The following is a 24,096-nucleotide window of genomic DNA, read 5'->3' as shown; positions in this document are numbered from 1 at the left end:
AGTCAGGAAGTCCATCCAAAGAGTCTGCCCTCTACCATCACCTGACAGAGCATTTGGTCTAGAAGAAATGGAGCTCCTACCACACTAAGAACCCACGTGGTCATGATGAACATTTCTGATTTTTTATATACTGTCAGAGCCTATTCTGGAAACATCACACATTCTTCATTGGGCTATGTGGCTTAGAGTCCTTTCATGCCAATTAAATTCCACAAACATCTGTGATCACCTGATATTTCAACCAGTATGCACATACACACTGCAACTGGGATAAACAGCTTTTAAAGAAAAATAGTGTTTTCACTACTGAATGCAGATCTAAAATGATATAGGAGAGCCCTAATACATTGGATTGAGTAATATGAAATTGGCAATTTAAGCTGTAAAAATGTCAATACTGTAAGATTCAATCTAATCTACAGTTCCAGTACTGGGAAGACTAAAAATAAGCATTGCTGTAATTCTGTATAAAGGGCACAGGCCTGGGAGGCAGAAACTTGAATTTTTTTTCCTACTTTGCCACTAAATACGGCTTAAAATCAGTCATGTTACCTCCCTCAGCCTTAGTCATTGTGAAAGTAAGTTGAGATTAATGTTTTGCAGTACTTTTCTTTTCCTCTTTGAGAAAATGACGAACAAATAACTGACCCATGAATCCAAGGCTCTATAATTAGTCAAGGAGGCTCCAAAGGAAGTTAGGACAGGAGATTAAAGATGGCAGAAAATACAATTCCTGTAACTTTGTTTCTCTCTCTCTTTTTTTTTTTTTTTTTTTTTTTTTTTGTGGTATGCGGGCCTCTCCTGTTGTGGCCTCTCCCATTGCGGAGCACAGGCTCCGGACGCGCAGGCTCAGCGGCCATGGCTCACTGGGCCCAGGATCTTCCCGGACTGGGGCACGAACCCGCGTCCCCTGCATCGGCAGGCGGACTCTCAACCACTGCGCCACCAGGGAAGCCCTGTTTCTCTTTCTTAAATCTTTGCCTGGCTTTATTTCATTGGGAATGTTTGTTTATGGACAAAAAATATTTATATTTCCCCCAACACAATGAGAACAGCTTAAACTAGTAAGCACTCGCAGGGAGAAATCAGAAGAATAAATGAGCACAGAACTGAAGGTTTGACCTAATGAATACAGAAGACTTGTGGCATTTTAGGGTGAAAAGAACCTTAGTGAGAGCAAGGAATCAATTCTCCAACCTTATACTATGACTTAAACTCTAGGTCTGCTCACTTCCACTTAAGTAGTCTTAATTACAAAAGAGCAGGGAAGGGCTGCTGTTCCATATTTCATCCAAATTCAGAAATTAGGGAAGATCCTCCTGCCACCCCCCAAAAAACTGTCAAGTAACCTCATGGCACTCAAGACCTTCATAAGTCTGTCTTTATCTCTTAGTGGTATATGCTTTGGCTTTCATAGTGTTCTGTCTTTTCTAAATTTTATATTCACATAATCCTCTAAAGACAGAGTTGAAAAAGAAGCTAAAACAGCTTTGAAAAATATAATTGAACATGACAAGTAAAACTGCACCAAAATATTTCAGGTGAGTATAAATAGAACATTTCCCCCAAATCTTTCCTAAAGAAGAAAAAAGCAGATTTATTTAAAAATCAAACATGTAAGTGTTTGAACCACCAGCAGGTGGCAGACTGAGAGGCTGGGAAATTCTCTAACAAAAGAAGGGAAGGACTCAACATGGGTTCCCAAATCCAGATTTGAGAATTGCTATGGATTTTGTTTTTCCTCCTCCAGTCTTTCTTTCACGGAGAAACAGAAAAGTCTTTTGCTTTACCAATATATATATTCTCATTTTAACTTAGATTCAATGGCTGAAACAGTAAAGAATAAGCTTGGTCCTTTACTCCTCTAAGGATTTCTAGTAGATTTTCATTAAATAAAAAATTGTAAATACAAAAATAAATCCTTTATACTATGAAAAGTAATATGAGTTGATATGATTATGAACTTCAAAAAGAAAATGTTTGCTGGTTTCATTTCAACAACATTGTTACCCTAAACATACTTTTACACCTAACTTATATTCACACCCCTCTTATAGAGTCAGCCAAGTAAATTCACTGGAAAACACAGCCTGGTAAGAAGATGGAAGGAGTTTAGAAGAACCGGAGTTAACATGGCTTCACAAGTAGAAAAAAAAAAGACAAACACATTAATGTATGCTTTCATGTGGTTACATTAATAAAGAAAGGATATTTGAACAGGTAGAATATCTTATTATGTGAAGCTAAACATTCTAAATCTGAAATACTATACTCCTAGCCCCCAGGCATAACCCCAGGTAAATCAATGAATTAATGATGCATTACAACAGTCAGAACCAGAAGGATGCCTAATTTCATGACCTCGTTTAAAACCTTTCTACTCTCAAAAATCCAATGGGAAATGCCAACTTTATTATATTTTTTATATATTTTTTTTTACTGAACAGAACATCCCCTCTGCTTTATGCTACTTTACCAAAAGAGCAAATTCCTTCTGTTCTCTACTAATCTGCTCTAATCCTCAGGATTTTTTCTCAATTAAAAAAATTTCTATTCCAATTTTGAAATGTATTATGTTACAATGTCTGTGTCTTATGAATACTTGGAACTTTTATTTTCTAGACCAGCTCTGGCCAACAAAACTTTCTTTCAAGTTGGAAATGCACTTCAAGTACATGCACTATGCCAATATGGTAGCTGCTAACAACATGTAGCTATTGAAATGTAGCTAGCTAGCGCAACTGAAGAAATAAATTTTAAATTTAATTTGAATTAATTTAAATTTAAATAGCCACACATGGTAGTAACTGCCATTATTAGACAGCCCAGTTTGAGATGACCAGAATATGCAGTGAGAACTGATTAGGCCTGACTCCTGCAAGTTGAACTGATCAGAAAAGAAAAACAGCAAGTGAACCAAAGTGACCTTTTCTCCAAGGTCACTTTGGTTATTTAGTAAAGGGAGCCCATTCAGAGATGCGCTACCAATTTTGTGTTCTAGTTCCCTCTTAGACCTTATGACAAGCACTTAGATAGATACAGACTGCAACATAACTTTTACTTTTACATGAAGGAGGAAAGGAGGAAAACACAGATGATTTTCATAATGGTCAGATGTCAAAATAAAGGAATAAGTCCAAAGGGAACTGAAGTCACTGCCAAATATGACCCTCCACCTAGACAATTTTCCACAATTAAAAAAAGTACCTTATTTTTTAAAAGACAAAATAAATTTCACTTTTATTTTGAAATTTTGTTTACAGATGACTAATCCCTTTGTCATTTATAAGTTTTATAAGTCAAACTGGAATTCTATTCCATTTTGTAGAATACAACAAATAGATTCAATTAAAGCAATTACACCATAGAGTAGCAAAAAATTATATACAAAAGGAGAATATAAATTTGCATCTCTTCTAGAATTTCTGCCTGGAGTAAGATCATTCCAAAAGTTGTGTCAAGAACATAGGTCTGGGACTTCCCTGTTGGCGCAGTGGTTAAGAATCCGCCTGCTGCAATGCAGGGGACACGGGTTCGAGCCCTGGTCTGGGAAGATCCCACATGCTGAGGAGCAACTAAGCCCGTGCGCCACAACTACTGAGCCTGTGCTCTAGAGCCCGCAAGACACAACTACTGAGCCCACGTGCTAAAACTACTGAACTTGTGCTCTAGAGCCCACGAGCCACAACTACTGAGCCCGTGGTGCCACAACTACTGAGCTTGTGCTCTAGAGCCCACGAGCCACAACTACTGAAGCCTGACCGCGCGCTTAGAGCCTGTTCTCGGCAACAAGAGAAGACACCGCAATAAGAAGCCCACACAACTCAACGAAGAGTAGTCCCCACTCGCCGCAAGTAGAGAAAGCCTGTGCGCAGCAATGAAGACCCCACGCTGCTAAAATAAATTTAAAAAAAAAAAAAAAAAAAAAAGGATGTAAGGTCCACAGAAGCAATGGTTTATTATTCTTACCACTGCATTCCCAGCACATAAATAAACATGTATGTTTACTCCACAGGTATTTGTTTAAATGAAATGCATTAGAATGACAGAATGAATTCAATGAGTGTAACTGTAGAACTTAGATTAGCAAAGATATTTAAGTTAATAGTGAAATAAATCTTGCTTCTTTATAATTGTTGACTTAGCTATATACAACAAATGAGAGGGCAAAAGATTTGTGGTCATGAAATTTTTAGGTGATTTATTTAGATTTTGATAAGATCTCTTAAGAAATTTATGGAAAAGTTATGTTACATAGTTTTTCTTTTTTAACAACCCAGAGATATTTCATTCATTTCTCTTTTACTTCCCTACTATAAATTTCTTTGTAGAACTCATAAGCAACGAAGTCAAATTTTTAGACTTCTTCTATGTTTAACAATATAATTGTTAAACACAGAATACATTGGCTTAGCTGATTTATCGTCTCATTATCACTACCAGCTTTACCTAGTATATTAATGACATAGAAGGCGTACTTCTCTTGTAAAAACAACCAACCCATGTTGGCTGCCCCGGAGATTCCTGATTTATTACCCTATAGAATTATAAACTTTTTAATATATTCCAGTCCTGATCACAGCTGAAGTCAAGATCAGCAGTCTATAGTTTGCAGAACTTTCCTTTCCAAATATCTTTGCTCATTTTTAAATTTTCAAACACCTCTTCTATTCACTGAAATTCTTGTTTGTGAGAAGTATACATAATTTTAAATTAAGCATCTTACTAGACCTGTATAGAAACAACCACCAAAGTTACAAAACTCAGAACCACTAGAAATCAGTTGAAATGTTCGAATTCTAAGTTACCTTTGACTGAGGTAAGCCTAATAAAACAATGAATCAGTATTTGTGCAAAATTAAGATTTGTGGAGAAAAAGAAAGAGCATAGATACTTCCTTCCTATTAGATTATCTTTAAAAAATTAATGTTAAAACAGCCACAATAGGCATGACAGTTCTGAATGACCGCAAAATTGTTTTCCTGGGTTATAGTTTCACCTCACTCATAAACAGACATAGGTCGTTTGCACCTCTGGGTCCCAACACAGTTAAGTCATTTTCCACTGAGACTGACAAATTCATGCTTGTAGATATTGAGGAAATATTAAGTTTGTAGATTTTAGTTCGACTTGGGAGAAAATGAAGCATACAAGAAACGAGTAATTAGATAGTATCCAAAAAAAAAGTAAAGAAAGATCAAAGGCCCATTAAAGATCACTGGAAGGATCAGAGACGTATATGGGATAGACACATACTCCACATGCACCAAGATGATACCATTAATGTGCTACCAGTGTGTCAGATTTGAGTTATTTTTCCCAGTGTATATACAAACAGGAAAAAAGATCAATTGCGAATAAGTGTTCAAAAACCTGACCAATACCGAATACCTAGACCTTTTGAGAAACAAGATAAAAATATATTGGCTGACTTACAGATAATAGTTACATGTATGAACACTTTTGAGTAGATATGCAAAAGTGAAAAGCATCTAATTCTTTAGAAATCATTCAGGGCTTCCCTGGTGGCGCAGTGGTTAAGAATCCACCTGCCAATGCAGGGGACACGGGTTCGAGCCCTGGTCTGGGAAGATCCCACATGCCACGGAGCAACTGGGCCCGTGAGCCACAACTACTGAGCCTGCGCGTCTGGAGCCTGTGCTCCGCAACAAGAGAGGCCGCGATAGTGAGAGGCCCGCGCACCGCGATGAAGAGTGGCCCCTGCTTGCCACAACTAGAGAAAGCCCTCGCACAGAAACGAAGACCCAACACAGCCAAAAATAAATATACATTAAAAAAGTCCCTCTTAAAAACTGCCAAAATATACACCCTAACGAATACTGCCTTTCAAAATGAACCTGAAAAATAAAACGATTACAGTGTTTTCATTTAATGAAACATTTCCAATTTTAAAAAAAAATCATTCAATCATGGGGAAAAAATTTCAAATTGTGTTCCTACAAATTGAATTTAAGGCTACAAAAGCAATCTGCTAGCTTAGCCATAAAATAAATGCAAAGCCTTTACACAGTGGGGCAAGCCATGAGAGCTGCTGGTACAATAATATTCCACAATCTGCTGCATACTCAGTATAAGTACGAAGGATTGTGGAGATGAGTTCACAGGGCTGACCCTACAGGTTTATTAAATATGCAGTGAATATTCTGCATGCATGCTGGGTATTTAATAAACAATGAAAAATTCAGAAGACGACCATATGTTAAATACTGCAAATACCGAATGAGCTCTATTTATAATCAGTTTTCTTTTAGTTATTTTTGATAGATATAGAGGCAAAAAAAAAAAAACAAATTAAGGATATAAAACTTGAGTTAGTTTACCAAATATTTAAATATTTATAAAGTGTTAATGTCTTTTTACTTTTAATTTATATTTATTTATAATGTAATACCTTGCTAAGCTTATAACCTCTAAACAGTTTTGAGTTTGGTAGTATTACAACGTCTTCTACCTGTACTTGCAGCACAACTAATCTGACTGTACTAACAAAATGCCAAGCATCGAGAAGGGAAAGTAGGAGTCAGGCAAGAGTACCCGTACCTTACGCTCTCAAGTTTTCACCAACTACCCTCCGAAACTCGTGATTTTCAAAGTAATTGATGGCAACGAGGCTGTCCTTGTACACAGCTATATGAGAGTAAAGTCAGGCTCCCCTAGTAAGTACTTCTCACCAGTTTAGTTAAGTGGTTTAAGAATTACTAGCAAATATGTACAAAAGGCAAGTAAATCTGATAAAAGGAACTACAGGTGTGGAAGACTATGATGCTAAAAATCTGTGACTCCTCCGTCTGTTCTCTATATTTCAGTGTAGCCCATCTATGTCTTGAGCTCACCCTCAGCTCCTCTGCCTTCCTTACCCTGCATATCTGATCATCAGGTCCTGCAGACTGACTTCTTAAGGATCTCTTTCCTTTTCCACTATGCCAGCTCTGGCCTACATCATCTTTCACCTGACCCAGTCAACCCCTTCACTGGTCTCTGGCAAATCCATCCTCCACAAAGTGGCCAAAATCATCTACCTAGGTTGCAAATCTAACCACTACTTGACTTGAAATCTTTTAATAGCTCCGCATTTTCTGTAGGATAAAATTCAAATCTTTAACCTTTTCAACCCTAGAGCTTGCCACAGAGGCAGAATTTAACTACTTTTAGTTCCCTCTGAGTTTTTTCATGGTTCTCCTGACCTGAAAACAGCTCTCATTTCTCCTGTCCTCTCTTGCCTAAATAGAAGCCAAGCCCTCAAGCTCTGCCCAGGGATCAACCTCCGAGAATGCCTTCCCACTCAACTCCACATCCTTGGCATAACTCAGCACGGGGACAACCACAGCACAGGATAATTTATCTGTTTATAGGCCTATACCTACAAACTCACTGTGAGCGGCTCCAGGGCAGGAGCTGAGATTTAATCTAGTTGTGACTGGAGCATGAGGGTCCAAGAAATATTTGAAGCAGGGATAATAAATAAATGAATGAATGAAGTTAGAATTGTGAACTCAACACAGCATTCTGATACCATTCGGTGGTTGAACTGCACAGCCCCCGACCTGGGGGCATGGGAATTTCAGTAAATTCGATTCCATGACTAACTCAAATTTAAAAGTCATTTACTACTAAATAAAACTCTTGGTCTCCTATACTATTTCTCATATTCTCCACAACAAAGAAAGAAGGAAAAGAAAATACTACCATAATCTAATCTTAATCCCAATAACAGGGAAATCTGAAACTTTGGAAGATTTTAGGACCTCTCCATTTGATTAAAAAAAAACCACAAGTCCTCTCTGTTGAGCCTTCCAATCCACTTAGGGGAGCGGATGAAACCTATTCAACAAGCTACGTCAGACTACACACCTTGAGTCCAAAGGCAGTATCCTCCGAGGTCAAGACTTCAACCTGAAATCATAAGGAAAAAAATAATTTAGGCACTATCAAAAACCTTCTTTGAGTCTAACCGCAGACACCAGAGCACAGGCATGGCCCAGAACTAAGAATTTTGAGAAAGCTGGCATTCAGTTTATGTCAGGTGTCAAGAAAGAGAGATCTGTGAGTCTCTTCATGAGTGGGTATCAATCCAGGTCACTGCCCTGGCTTCCAGTTTAATAACAGGGTGAGCACCTATCAAATTAATATATTTGCTATCACGTTGAAGTGGTGGTGTGAGTTCCTCTAAATGATATGCGAAGTTCGGAGAATCACGCTCCTCACTTCAATCACAAGATGTTGCGTATACTTTTTGAACTCTTACTGTCAGCGAGGGGAAAGCTATGCTCCGTAAAGCAATTTCATCATGCTTGTGAAGCTGCTAGTAATTTCTTGTCTCCTTCACATCAGAGTGGGTAGTCCTGAATCTCGGGAATGCTGCAGAGCAAGGCTTCCTGAAAGCAATACTCAGGAAAGGGCAGGCAGAGTCTAAGCAACAAGTTGCGAAATGATGGCAAAACTTCAAAGTTGCCTGTCAGTCTTATGCATTAGAAGACAGAGCTCATTAACATGAATTTTAAAAGCTGTGTGGAACAAGATGTGTATTGATAATTACTGTTTTTTAAATCTAATTATTCAGTCTGGTGTATAAAGCGTTTAAGTTTGACTACTACAAAGTACCAGTATATGATGGAAAAGAGCAAGGAAAGAAAGCAACAGAACAAATAAGAATCTTTTTAAAGTGTCTGGGGAAGACAGCGGAGGTGGGGCAGTAATATCAGACTACCTGGCTTCACTGTTAGTGTGTGTGGTTTTTTTTTTTTTTTATGTGGACCATTTTCTAAGTCTCTATTGAATTTGTTACAATATTGCCTTGGCTCCACGTCTTGGCTTCTTGTCCTCTAGGCATGCGGGAACCCAGCTCCCTGACCAGGGATCCAACCTGCACCCCCTGCATTGAAAGGCGAAGTCCCAATCACTGGACCACCAGGGAAGTCCCTCACTGTTGGTTTTAAACACCTTAAAATCAGGCATTTGTGGTAGACACTTAAGTAGAATAGAAAACATACAGGCTCGCCAATGTATCTTGCTATTAAAAAAACACTGGATTTTTCCCTTGGGGGAGAGAAAATACAGAAAGGAAGATCACTGCAATAAGCTGTCATCCAGTATGAAAGCAAAGGGGTCACAGAAGAAATGAGGAAACAAATTGTACTCTCCAACTGCTCTACTGAAAGTGACGCTCACCCACCACCTGGTACCTGACGGAGATTGGTGCACAAAGCAAGAGAAACGCATGATTGGTATTGAGAGGACGAGCAGCCTAGTTTTGATGAAAACCATACGTCGCTGATACCAAATGTGATTTTAGGCTAAAGACTGAAACGTTGGATAACTACAGCACAAGATCATTATAAGATTCACTGACAGCATTTCTGTTTACACTTAGATTTCCAAAGCTAATTGTTAGATTTAGAAACAGGATCTTCTTATAGTTTTTAAGAAAAAAAAAAAAAAAAAAACCCAGTTATTTCCAATTTACATATGTTTGAATTTCCTAAGTCCTGCCTTTCACAACGCTAGGTTACTAACCTCAAATATTTTTCCATTAAAACTTCTAATCAACACAGGAAACTTTAGTTAAGGAAAGGCACAAGCAACAAATTCACCAAATCTTAGCTACTATAAACACAATATGACATTTACTCTTGAATTATACACATACTTCATGTCTGCATACCTCAGTGTTAGGTACATTCACCCTTGATACGATATTTTAATATGTATAGAATTGTTTTTAAAACATATTATATGTTCAAACCTGCAAAGATCATCTCCAGAGTGAGTTCTGCATTTGCTTAACACAGTACGAAAAGTCAAAGTAGTAAGAAAATTCAATGGCAAATAGGAATCTATTTAAAGATATGGCTTTAATATATTGGACAGCTTGAGGTGATAGCAAACCAAAACTTTCAAGTGGAATTTAGGAACTCTGCGTGTGGTACGTCAGCAGACAAGACGAAGACAGGCCTTGGGGAGTGGAGTAAGGAGGCGGATCTCAAAAGGTCAGCCTCATCTTCGACCCTAGATTTTATCTCCAGGAGGGCTCCAAGTGATGTTCTGAAATTCCCAAGCACTAGCCAGTTTAATTAAAGCAACTTTAAAAAATTTACGGCTTGTTCAAAAGCACTATGGTTTAAATACACGTGCACTCTACTTCATATCCTTTATGATTTCTATTTCCGTAAGATTTTGATTGCAATACCTACAGAAGGACAGCTGATTTTTAAAACATGAGATTAACTTCAATTTAATAAAAAAGAAAGATCAATGTCACACAGAGGTTTTTCATGTTGTATCTAATAGCATTTTTACCTAAGTTGGAAGGAATCCCCCCTCTAGTGGGAGTAAGGGAGTATTTCAACTGTCATACATGATTTTCAGGTGGTAGTCATTAAACTTAACTAGCAACAGAAATCAGCTAAGCTTTTTTGTTCTTTTATCATAAATTTGAATCTTTTGAAAACAGAAGGAGGATAAGTATTTTCTATTTCATAAGCCCAACATCTATAATTCCTATAAATAAGCAAAAGTAGATTGGTGCTTATCTGATGGGATTTTAGTGATCAGACAGCCATCATCAGCAAATTGAGACTACTATGATGTAGTCTCAATTTTAAGTTAAAACAAGAATTTACAACTGGAAAAAATTAGTATATTCTCAGCGTAAAGATTTAATAATGTAGTGGGAGGATAAAGGGCTGACAGTCTGCATTTACCTGACTCATTAACAAAGACTTTCTGGATATTTACTACATCGTAGGACACGTGCTCAGTACTGGATGAGATTAAAAAGTGGTGAGTTTCACGAAATTATTATTAATTGGGTAAAATGTATTTAAACATTCATGTAAAAAATAAATTCAATCCAGAAATGAATAGACGAGATTACTCACGGTGTCATTTTTCTTTTTGATCTTCAGTTTAGGGCGATTTAAAACTGGCAATGTTATAAAATCATCCAGAAAAAAGGTCACAGGTTGATCTAAATTAAAATTAGGACACGATACCCAATGTTCTCCTTCTCCACACAGATGCTGTAACAAATGCAAAGGTGACTTTGAACATACTGACGAGACGCGCACCTGACATCACTGGGAGAGAGAACCTGTCAAGGGGTCCTGAGGTATAAGGTGTGAAGGGATTTGTGTGGGCTAACAAAGCAGAGACTTCCTAAGTCCAGGGTAAGTCCAGCCCTTACCCTTAAACCATGCGTCTTTCAAAGGATGCTGCAATCACCACTTTACATGCCTAAAAGGATTCCATTTGTAGAGAATTTCTAAAACCACTGTGGAAATTCAATCCGCCAAGTTCAGAAGCAGCTACACCATTCACAGTTCTTTCATTCTAATCAAGCAAAAACCCTTCAATTGGCTTCTCTCTCTCCCAATTACCCTAACAAGCCCTCCCTCTGCCAAAATTAAAATAAAACACTTTAATTTCCAATCATTCTATTAAGAAAATTGGGAAAATGTGAATTCATGAATTTGGAAGGAACCGTGGTTGTACCTTCCCCTTTCTTGAATCACTTTCAAAGCCCTTTTTACTTTCATCTCTAAAGCAGAAAACACAAATATTCAGCAGCATTTTCATGTACACACTGCTATATTTAAAACAGATAACCAACAAGGACCTACTATATAGCACAGGGAACTCTGCTCAGTATTCTGTAATAACCTAAATGGGAAAAGAATTTGAAAAAGAATAAAAACATATACTAAAAAAAAAAAAATTGACAAAACTGTGTCCCATTTTAATAAAGATTCTAAAATCAGGATTACACTGTCACAAAGAGAAATAAAGTAACTAATAATGATGATTTATAATTACATGCAAAGAGTCTTACTCATAATTAAAGGAATGCAAGTCAAAACTTCCAACGTTATTCTATTTTTCTCACCATGGATTACCAAAGATTAAAAACTTAGATAATTATAATATTGACAAAGATGTGGGAAATCACTCAAATCATGGTCTTGCACTGATGAGAACATATATTGGAATAAAATGCAATTTGGCAGTATCCACCAAAATGTATACGCATGTGATTAGGTGTTAACCCAACAACTCCACTGATATTCAAGTGCAAAAATAAAGATTTACAAAGTTGTTTACCAGAGTTGTTTGCAACACTAAAAAGCTGAAAACAACCACCAACCAAATGTCCATCAACAAGGGGGTGTTTAATAAGTTCTCACACAGCTAAGCAGCAGAATATTATAATACTGTTAAAAAGGAGGTGTGTCTATCTGTGTAGATAAGGAAAAATTTCTATGATATCACATGAAGTGAAAAGAATCAGAATAGTGTACATAGTAAGCTAACATCTGTGTTAAAAATAAAAGTGGGAGTCGGTTAATATGATTGATACACTTAGACTATTCTGTAAAGATATGCAAGAAATACATCAGTGATTGCCTCAAGGGAGAGACTTATTTTTCATTGTATTTTGTCTCACAGTGTAAGAATCTTTTCACCAACGCATGTGTTTTTCTTGTTCAATTAACAGTAATTAGTTAATAAAATAAGCCAATGATAACATTATAAATTGTTCAATGTCAATAATAATCATAGAAATGTAAGTAAAAGTCTTATCTTTCAAGTTGGCAAGGCTTAAAAGTATAGTAGTCAGCACTTGTGTGTACAACCAGACCCCTCAACACCTGTGATGGGTATGTAAATAAGAACAGCCCTCCCAGAAAACAGTTTTCCATTATACATCAATAGCCTCAAACATATTCATACCCATTTACCCAGCAATCTATTTGCTAGAGAAATCTTCGTGATCTGATTTGTGATCAAGTGCTTCTATATTAAGTATGAAATACTATATCATTATTTGAAATGATGACAAATTAGAAAAAAGTATAAAAATAGGGAATGGTTAAACAAAGTATGATATATGATTGACCATTGCATAATCATGAAAAACTCAGTTTTCAGGAAATATTTTATAAATTAGGGAAATGCTTTTAACATGTTAAAATTTTAAAGTAGGATTAAAAACAGAAAGTTGACATTATAAATAATCAAATCTATCCATTTGTTCCCTCCAAGCCTTCTAGAATATGTGCCACGCTGGAAATTGTCTTGTCCACTCCTGGATTTTATAATATTCATTCATGTTTTCGTTTAATACGTTTCACTTTTTATTTTTTACATTTAAATATTTGATCCATCTATAATTTATTTTGAAATAACAAGGGGAGGAGGACAGGCAGTTTTAATTTTCCATTTGAATAACTGTGATGCAAAATGATCCATTATTTTCTCCAGTGGTCATACATACCATGTCTTCACCATAATAAAACATTAAAATGATATCAAGTTTGCCTCCAATTCCAGGTAGGGGTGGGAAAAGCAAAATTATCTGTGAGGTATTCAACCCAAAGGCAGATGGGAGTGAGAGGAGGAGAAGAATCTGATGGAATCTGCAATCACAATATTTGTCCACAAGTAAAATACTAAGAATTCAATGCTTTTAGAAAAAATAATTTTTGCCTAGATTGATGTTCAAGGGATAAAGATACTATTCTACTTACAAAGATTGCTGTGTCTCTTTTTCGGTTGGTCCGAAATGACCAATACACCAACTAGAACGATAATGCATACTTTTACCTATTATACATTAAGGAGAAGCAGACATTAATAAATAAACTGTTCTCCAAAATCATGTTCCAGGATTTAGGAAATGTAGACTGTGGGAAGAAAAGCTCTCCGTCCCCCACCTCTCTTCCTCTCCCTCTCACATAAGCACACAGACAGCTCCCCTTGGGTTGCAAAGTTTTAATTTTAGCAAGCAGGGAACCTGTTTTGTCTTTTTAATATTACCATTGTTTATTATTACCACTACTATCATTACTATTTACTTGTTTGCAATCCATTTAAAAAACGAACACTTAAAAAAACCATGTAAAACCCTGGCAGCATTCTTCTCTTACTTATTATTCTCCTCATTCTTCTTAGCATGTACGGGCCACATGACAGCTCAAGGACACAGCTTGCAGAAACGGCTAGGTGTTTGGTTAGCCGGTAATAGAACACACAATGATGCCTTCTACTGTTAAGTGCTCTGAGTAGAACATCCATTCTCTGAATGTATTTAAAATTAACTAAAAACTTGTACCTATATAGGGAACGGATAAACATTAATAAGTATTAATTATTATTATCTATACACCAAAAACCATTTCTGTCATACTTAACATAGTGTAATACAATTTCAAGACCAACAATGGATATGTTACAATTACACTTTTCACGGCAAGTGTTATGCTCACATTATCTTCTGTACTAGAATGTAGCTGTATCTTCATATCCTAGGCCGTCAAATTCAATACAAAGGTTGGGAGCATTGCGGTCACACGCCTCTTTCTAATTGTGTTCTCTGACTGGGTGAGGATACCTTCATTGAAGATGCACAAAGCAATCACCAACTCATGACATGGCTCAGAGAAAACAGACCTTGAGTGTAGAACAGTGTGCAAAAATAGCCACCACTGTGCAGGTGGAGTCTGTTTCCCTGAGCCGTTAATCTGGGCTGGACACGTGAAGCGCGTGGACCAAGAGAACGCAGCAGCAGGAAGCAGTGTGCTACTTCCAAGCCTAAGGCTCAAGAGGCAATGCCCCCTTTTAACCATACTCTTGAAAGTCAACCGGCCACCAGGTGAACAAGCCCATACGAGTCTGCCGGAGGGTAAGAGACGTATGGCTCTGTTACCACATCATCCTAGCCAAGAGCCAGTCAGCTTCAAGAAGCGGAGCCATTTAGCAGATCAGTATGGCTAACTGAAGACGGGAGAATGAGCCCGACAGAAACCAGGAAAAATACCCGGGCCAGACCGTCAGACTGCAGGGTCATAAGGCACGTTAAGTGCTGGCTGCTCTGAGCACTGAGCTGTGGGCCGCTCTTATGCTCTGTTGCATAGGAAAAGCTAACTAAGGCTCTAAATGAGAGAACTCTAGGTGCCATACATCCACTGCCAGAGCTCCAGGCAAGAACACCACGGTATTAAAGGCGGTTCTGAAAGCACTTATAGCATCGACACGGGCAAGTCCCTCCTCCGTTTGCACTCCTTGCTTGAAACTTCCCCAGACCATAAAATGCGATCTCAGCTCCTCACGGTGGCCACAAGAAGCCAAAGTGAGTGGCCCCTGCCTGCCTCACTGACCCCAGTCCCAGAGAGCCCCACCACTCCCCCTCCATGCACGATGTTCCAGCTACACTGGCTTCCTTTCCGTTTTTGAAAATGGCCCTCTCTTACTTCATAGCCTTTGCACTTGCTGTCTCCTCCTCCTGGAACACTCTGCTGCCAGACCTTTCTATTTACTGGTCCCTTCAGGTCACTCACACCTCAGTTTAAAGGTCGCCTCCCCAAGGAGCCCCTCTTCCTTGCTGGTATTACCACCTGAAATTTGCTTCTTTATCCCTTTACTAAAATGTAAACTTCACAGGAGTAGGCACCTTGCAAGTGTCATTCACTGTTGTATGTTTCTTACCTAGAAAAATGCCTGACGTGGAGTAGGAGCCCAATGAATAATTGTTGAACAAATAAATAAGTAGGTATGAATGAGTGCGTTGGGGACTGTAACACAATGAAACTATGAATACATGTTTATAAAGCACAATCTGACACGGCTCCATGTCACAGCTGTAGATCTAACAAGATTTTAAAACATGCTCCACCTAATGTGCATATATTAAAGTCTTCAAGTTTTCAAGGCAACCAACTGACAGCACACCACGATTCCTGTCTGCCCAGCCTTCCTCTCTCCCAAATAAGCACGTTGTCTAAAAAAAACTGTACAAGAAAAAGAGGAAGCCTTCCAAAATGGGTATTAGTTGTGTGAAAAAGCTTTGCTACTGAGTTTATTTTAATGCCTTTTTGAGTTCAAAATTGTTCAATATTAATCTTCTATAATAAGGGGCCATACAGGCTTTGTCTCTAAAGAATCTCTAGTCGTGAACCATCGAAAAATACTGGTGATTCAGGACATGGGCATTTCGGTACAGAAAAATGTCAGGGAGATAATTACAAACCTTCATCTGCTCACTGAAGAGCTGGATGCCTGAGGACACATGAGGCTCAGGTCGGACTGGAAACAACTAACAGAAGCCTGAAAAGGCACCTCTTCGGAACAAAGACTGACCCAAAGGAGAAGGAAGGCATCACACTTGTTAGTGACACTCACGTCGCTACTTCATGTCAAGGGGCACACCTTGACATGAAATAATAGAGCCACTTTCTGAAATAGTGCTGATGGATGATTACAGGGCTCCCCTGAAGAGTAAATTATCAAGGAGGAACCCTCTGGTTCCACCACAGACAGCAGTACCATATGGCAAAAGAAAACATGAGTAATTTGTTTAAAAACATGGGATTCGAACACGAGAACTGATTTTTTTAAAGTAATCTACTGTGGCAAGATAATAAAATAAAAGTAGCCTTACCACATGATCCAGAAATCTCACTTCTATGTATTTACTCAAGAGAAATGAAAACATGTTCACCTGAAAACCTGTATGAGAATGTTTATAGAGGCTTTACTCAAAATTGTCAAAAACTGAAAACAATCCAAATGTCTATCAATTGGTGAACAGATACACAGAACAATGGACTACATCCATACAAAGGAAACCTACTCACCAATAAAAAAGGAATTGACTACTGATATAAGCAACAACACAATGCATCTCAAATGTATTGTGCTAACTAAAAGAAGCTAAAGCCAGACTCAAAAGGCTACCGACTGGATGACTCCATTTCTAAGACATTCCAGAAAAGGCAAAACTGTCAGGAAAGACAACAGATCAGTGGTTGCTAGGAGCTGGGTGTGGAGGGAGGAGCTGACTACCAAGGGGCAAAGGAAACTTTTGGGGTGATGGGAAAGTTCTATTAAAAAGGTTCTAGGTTCTACGGGAGTACTATTCTTCACATATCGTTGGGTTTTGCATGTCACCAAACAGTAATCCCTGGTACTCAGCAAATATTACCATTTCCAAATATACAGACAAGAACTAAAGTAAAATAATATTCCAGTCTGTCACCCTCAAAACGCCTTTGATTTTCATTGTAGAGTGCGCCTTTTTTCTTTTTTGATAAAGTGTTCTAGATCATAGGACTGAAATTTTCAGATGATAATTTCTAGAGATTTCTGAATGATTTGGGAATTCCTAGATTTTTCTTCTGGTAGGGGGTATTTGAGGTTTCTGAAATTTTTTGGTAAGGTAGGAAACAACTTTAGGGTCTTTTTTGAAACTAAAACGGGATCGTGTCTAGTGAAAATCTTTGATATTTAATACAATTGTGCATAAAATTGAATTTCAACATGAAAACCAGCAAAATCAACTTAAAAATAAAAACTACAGCCAACACTAAAGTTAAAGTAGTATGTACAAGTTCAGAAAAGAAAATACAATACAACCTTGAGATATGAAGTAGACACTTACCTCTTCATAAGCTATAGCTCAGAAATTTTGAAGTTCAGTTTTTAAAAGTCAAATCTTTAAAAAAAAACCCGTTATAGGACCACATATTTACATTTATTTGGTAATCCAGCTGTAATAACTCTAAGAGATGTATGAGAAAATTCAGTTACTGAGCTTATACCGTGGAACTATTTTCTACATATAAAGTAGCAAAAAGCTTGAAATACAGTCTCAAGGTTGAAAAACTTGATTTTTAATGTATGAAATATTTACTCTCAGTAGGTCCTTTCAATACTGTTATATTAAGTAGACTCACTTTTGTTCATACAAAGTCTTTACAGCCTTTTTTTTTTAAATTTATTTTTGGCTACATTGGGTCTTTGTTGCTGCCCGTGGGCTTTCTCTAGTTGCAGCGAGTGGGGGCTATTCTTCGTTGAGGTGAGTGGGCTTCTCATTGCGGTGGCTTCTTTTGTTGCAGAGCATGGGCTCTAGGCGTGCGGGCTCAGTAGTTGTGGCTTGAGGGCTCTAGAGCACAGGCTCAGTAGTTGTGGCTCACGGGCTTAGTTGCTCTGCAGCATGTGGGATCTCCCCGGACCAGGAATCGAACCCGCGTCCCCTGCATTGGCAGGCAGATTCTTAACCACTGCACCACCAGGGAAGTCCCTCTTTACAGCTTTTTAAGCAAAAATGAGTTTTCTGAAATTAAAAATGTACAACCAAACTTAAAATAAAATTTAAAAAAACTAGCTACTTGGCAGTAACATTCATGTCATGTTTCACCAAGAGTTTATAAACAATTTTGGCCAACGATCTCCAATGGATTTAATTTTTGTCTAGACCAGTGATTCTCAACCAGGAAAAATTTTGTGCCCCTCCCCGCCTCCAGTAAGTCAGGGGATATTTGACAATGTCTAGTGACATTTTTAATCATCACAGTTGGGGGTTAGGATGGGGTTTGCTCCTGGTATCTCGTGGGTACTACAACGCACAGGGTATAGCCTTTTTACAACAATGACTTATCAGGCCCCGAATTGTCAATGGTACCAAGGTTAGAAACTCTGGTCTAGACATGAGAAATCCCAGCTACAGATATTCAAAAGCATAAGCACAGGAAGAAAAGCCTTGATTCAAATCTTGATTTTATTAACAGGAAGAAAAACAGTGTTTGGAATGAAAGCTGCCTCAGGTGCTGAAACAGCTACACTGCATTATCATGATGTTCATGGTGGAAGGGCTACAGAACCAAGGTGCCACAAAGCAGTGGTTTAGTACTGCTGAAGTAAAATGCTGTAAGACAAATTTTTCTTCCAGAAAGAAGCTCTCAAGCTCAGTGACAACTGTGCACAGGGAGATAAACCTACTCGTACAAAATGTGAGCTCAATGCCATATTTTATTTTATGTTTTAAAAGGGAGAGTTGTTACCAATTATAATTAATACAAATTCACTTATTTTACAAAATGGGGGAATGGGGAAAAGCCAAAAGTAAAAATAAGCTCTGAGGTAGCTAAAGCCTGTTAACATATATAGATGCAGGTGTATGCATGTTCATATGTGTATATCTTAGCCGTATCTATTACCTCATTGCAAGATTAGTCAAATCAGACATTTGATTGAAATCTCACTTAAATCTATTATTTACTTCAAGACTCCCTCTGAAAAACTTGGGGGAGTGTAGGAATCTCATACTTACTAGGACTATTACGTAGGCAAAGTATAATTTCACAATTTGCTGTAAACCGGGCAAATGCCTGGAGCAGACAGAATCGGCTCTTGGAGACAGTGGGCATAAATGACTATTCAAACAGGTATGTCTTTTGTGCTGCCACTTACTTGGGTTAGGGTTTCTGAATCCAAGACTTTATGATTAACAAGAGAATAGTGACTCCTAAATAAAGTTTGATGTACCTATAATTTCAGATGTGTTTTCACCAATGGGATTAGGGGGTATTCATGTAACCATGGAATATGCTGCTGGGAGGATGTGAAAGAAGTGAAATTGTTTTTTATTCAATTCATGTTATACTTTTTTCAAATTCCATCAACTTCTGTGAAAAGTTTGTTCTGTTTTGTTTTGCAATTATATATCATTTCTCAGATACGCAGAAAATTAAGCCTTTCCATTAATTCAGTACTCACAAAGTTAGAGAGTTAAAAGGCTTGTCAACCCAAAACTCACTTACCAGAACCAACTTAACCACTATTACACAAGACGGTAGCTCAAAATCTAAAAAGAGCTGCTATCTTGGCCCACTGATGATCATCATTGAAGGCTTATCCTAACACTGCATTTGCTCTCCATACTCACTAAAATGTGAGGAGGTGTACAATACCATAAACTGGTACGTGACCCTCCCCTTTTAACAAAACACTCAAATAATATTCGATTTAATTTAATTTAAAAGGGAACTGGCAAGCGTCCTACACCAGCAACTATGATCAAGGTTAGGAACGTCCCTGCTAGAATCTTATTATTTTCTACAAAATCTCTTGTTTGTATACACATCACAAGTGAAAATATTGTGCATATTCATCTGCCACAATGAACATAACAACATTATAACCCATAAAAGCAAATAGAAGAATGTTAATATTCAGAACTCCTATTCAAAGCTATTTCTCTTATATTCTTCATGACACACTTCCTAGATTCTGCCTCTACATCAGTATTGATAAACTAACTCAAAACGACATTCCCATAATAGATCATCAAATTTCCAGGATTCCAAGATTAAGTTGACTTGAATATGATAGGAGAAACATACCACATAGCAAGCTATTTATGTAAACAGTATCAACGTAAATAAACTTTAGAAATTACATAGTCCATGGAGTAGAATAAAAAATTTAAAAACCAATTGGCCAGAGTTGATTACTACTAGCTAGATTAAATGCATATCTTAATTAATCTATTGTACTATAGTTTTATGTGTCGTTTAGCTTACTTGAAAACGTCAAAGATGTCTAAATTGCAACATTCTACTTAAGACTCCTAGAGAAGATGACCAATGAGAACACTCAATGATCCCTAAGTCTTCACAACAGAGAAAGGCTAAACAGCAGAAAGGGAATATTCCAAAAAGCCTACGAGCAGGAAAACACAGGCAGGAGATAAAACTTAACAAGCTTAGAGTCTTCTCAGCTTTTTCTTTTCTGTTTTGAATACGATTTTATTTTTTTGTTTTTGTTTTTTTTTTGCGGTACGCGGGCCTCTCACTGCCGTGGCCCCTCCCGCTGCGGAGCACAGGCTCCGGACGCGCAGGCCCAGCGGCCACGGCTCACGGGCCCAGCCGCTCCGCGGCACGCGGGATCCTCCCGGACCGGGGCACGAACCCGCGCCCCCCGCATCGGCAGGCGGGCTCTCAACCACTGCGCCACCAGGAAAGCCCTGATTTTATTTTTTATACAGCAAGTTTTTATTATCTATTCTATACATGTTAGTATATATATATGTCAAGTTTCCTCAGCTTTTAAAAAAAATTATTTTATTGACGTATATTTGATTTACAAAGTTGTGCTAATTTCTGCTATACAGCAAAGTGACTCAGTTACACACATACATTCTTTTTTATATTCTTTTCCATTATGGTTTGTCTCAGGATATTGAATATAGTTATAGTTCCCTGTGCTCTACAGCAGGACCTTGTTGCTTATCCATTCTATACATAATAGTCTGCATCCACTAACCCCAAACTCCTAGTCCATCCCTCCCCACCCCTCTCCCAGCTTTTAAATAAATATTGAGTTGGTTTTCCCGCCAAAGAAGGTGGACGAGCATGTACTTGGCCCCAAATAGCCGTTATTACACAAATGGAAACCAAGTGTCGTCTAAGAAGCCCCAGCCTGGGTCAGCCTGACTCCGGGCAGCAGGAGAGCAGCCAACGGCGGCGGCCGCCCCGCCCCTCACCCGCCGGCCCAGCTGAGTTCTCATAGGCCTGGGCTTCAGGCTCCACCCCGCGGCTGTCCTCTGGCACGGGCCCCGCCCAGCGTTCGGCAGCCTGGGCTCCAAGCTCTGACCCCGCCCCTCGCCTGCCAGCCCCGCCCTGTTTTTGTCAAGCGGGTTTTGAACACCGGCCCCACCCTGCGTTTAGAGGCCTTGGCAGTGCTCGGACCTTCCTCCTCAGCGCCTTCGGTGCTTTTCCACCATCAGGCACTCGTTTTAATCATGCAAAACGAGCTGCAACTCTTCCAGTGCTGGAAGTTGGGTGGTGGTGTTGCTTTTGGGGCGGGGGAGGGAAAAGTGAAAAGAGAGACGCGCCACAGTAGGGGAAAAATTAAAGCACACCGATTTTGGCAAGCCGAACTGGAGGAGGAAGAGGAGGTTAGGGAGCAAAGGAAGCAATTTCGTGTGGAACTGTGGCTAGAAGTGGCACAGAAAAAACGCTCTTCTGCCTGCGTCAGTCCGGTGCGTTTCGTTTAAATGTTAAGCTGTGTCAGCAGAAACTTTACAGAACTACGTTGGACAGGGCACTAGGCACCTCCTGCCTAGGTGCCAATTTTCCGGCTTGCAGAAAGCTCCACAGTAGGCGCCACGGGCTCCCCCTCCCAGCGCCCCCCAAGAAAGGACCGGGGGCCGTGCAGTCCCGGGCAACATGGCCACAGAGGCAGGGGCCCTGGCTAGTCGAGCTGGAAGACACCCCCCACTCCGCCCCCGCCCAACACACAGGCTCACAGGCTACGTGCGGGGGAGGGGTGGCGGGGAGGGCGGGGCGAAGGCTGCCTGCCGGGAAACCTGGAGTGGTGGGCGGGGCGCGGTGCCTGCTGGGAGCTCGCCTCCGAGAGCTTTGTTGCACAACCTCGCCCCAGCCGGCCTGGCCGCTCCCTCACCGGCTCCTCCGCAGAGCCTCGCTGCAGCGCCTCGGAGCGGAGACTCGGGGTTCCTGGGGCTCCAGGCACCAAGGGAATTTCTGAACTGGCTTAAATCACTCATCTCCCCCGCCCCCACCTCGCCACCCTTTCGGGTTCCTTTTTATTTTCTTCCTAAACGTTTGTTGTTTTTTTTTTTTTTTTACTCTGAGGGCCGAAGCAAACCTCTGGATGTGTCAACGTATCTTGGTTATGAAAGCGAAAGAAACAAACGCAGTTGTTTTTAATGCATAGAAAAATGAAAACAGTAATATTGGGGCTAGTGGCTAGAAAGGGGTTCTCGCTGCTTCAAGTATCTGATACTCTCCAAAGCCAGTCTCTGGTAATGAATAAAAAGAGGTAGATTATTAGAGTGGTGAATGATGAACTCTGAAGCCGCCAGGCAAGGCCCGAGGAGCAGCAGGCGGAGGCACCGTAGGGCCGGAGCCGGGAGCGCCGCGGGAGGAGCGGGGTCGAGGAAGGGCCGCGCAGGAAGCGGCTCCCGCTCAGCGGTTGCCAGTGGTCGCAGCGTCTGAAACATCAGCTGAAACATCGATGCCTTTGAGGGCCAGTGTTTAAAGTTTTAGTTTTCCGAATGTATATGTGATTTAATTATCAAATTCTGCAAGTAAGCAGCATTCTGTCACTCATTAAGGTTATGTATAATTTATAGCCACAAATGCCATGTTATTCTTTTTGGAAGAAAATAAAGGATTCACGTAGATCATTAAAGGAAAATATATACAGCATAAACTCACATACCATTAGTGGGAAGAAAATTCCTGAGCTATAAACAAGAGTTATGTGGCGGGAGGTAACTGGTTTGAGGAAAAAAGAAAACAAAATTAGAGGAACAAGATTAATTTTGAGGAAACTGTTTAGAGTTTTAAATCCCTACTGTGTAGGATTATGAATTTCAATTTGAGTAAGAGAAATGGCTAAAATTAGATTTCATTGTTGTTTATATGAAACCATTTCTCATTTAACCCTACCCGGAAACAGTAACAGAAAAACATGCATGGTGGCACACGGCTAACACTTCAAGCACTTATAAGCCCTTGTTCAAATTTTAAAGTTTGGGGTAATAAAAAATGATGCTCATTAAATTTATTTTGGATTCCATGTCTTTTTTTAGGTCTCAATTTACAATTACGTGGTTATAACATTTTACCAATAAAAAGATGTGCCCATGAACGTTTTATTTTTTAACTTTAAATTATATCCCTTATGAAGTGCTGAACTTTTAGTAGGGTGTAAAAGAGTAACATATAAAACACTGCTATCTACAAGGATAAAAGACAAGAATACTGAGAACTACTCAAACCCATTTTAGGTAAATTTCTCATCAGAGAGGGAATGTTCAAAGCATTTATATTCATTCCATTTATTTTCTGAACATTATTCATTTTCCTAAAACATACTTTGGCTAAATGGTTTTCAATTTTATTTCAAAGTTTTTTAAAACCATAAATAGTTGACAATTCCTTAGTTATACATGCACTAGTCCCTTCTTCCTGAAATTTCTCTCTCTCCCCTCCTGTCCCCCTTTCACAGCTACTTTTTGGTCTCTGGCTGCTTTTTAGTTTTCCAAATTATGTCAGTTGGTTGGTAGGTGGGAAGGTATTTACATATATAGGCATTTCTGCTTGCCTGCACGCACATCAGAAAAGGCAGGAAAAAAAAATGCTTAAAGGGACCTAATGAGATTTTCAGAGTTCTAATGAGATATGATGGTTATGTGTGACGGCAGTCAAGATGACACCCCAGTTTTCAACTTGCTGGGCTGAATGATAGCAAGGCTATGTCATTAACTAGCAACTA

General features: G+C 39.1%; 1 protein-coding gene across 12 annotated transcripts in view; it reads right to left on the bottom strand.

The window, feature by feature from the left end:
• ARID1B (AT-rich interaction domain 1B) overlaps positions 1-24,096 on the bottom strand; it is a 411,191-nt gene that overhangs the window by 160,014 nt on the left and 227,081 nt on the right. For 8 of the 12 annotated variants that reach the window (XM_059035978.2, XM_059035981.2, XM_067011074.1 and 5 more), the window contains one exon: positions 7,873-7,914. The exons of the other annotated variants lie outside the window; for them this stretch is intronic. In XM_059035978.2, coding sequence (XP_058891961.1) covers positions 7,873-7,914 — 42 coding nt within the window. The remainder of the gene's footprint in view (positions 1-7,872; positions 7,915-24,096) is intronic. 12 annotated transcript variants of the gene reach the window in all.

The sequence above is a fragment of the Kogia breviceps genome, chromosome 13 (assembly GCF_026419965.1).
Source record: "Kogia breviceps isolate mKogBre1 chromosome 13, mKogBre1 haplotype 1, whole genome shotgun sequence".
Taxonomy (NCBI): domain Eukaryota; kingdom Metazoa; phylum Chordata; class Mammalia; order Artiodactyla; family Physeteridae; genus Kogia; species Kogia breviceps.
This window is presented reverse-complemented; position numbering and strand designations above follow the sequence as displayed.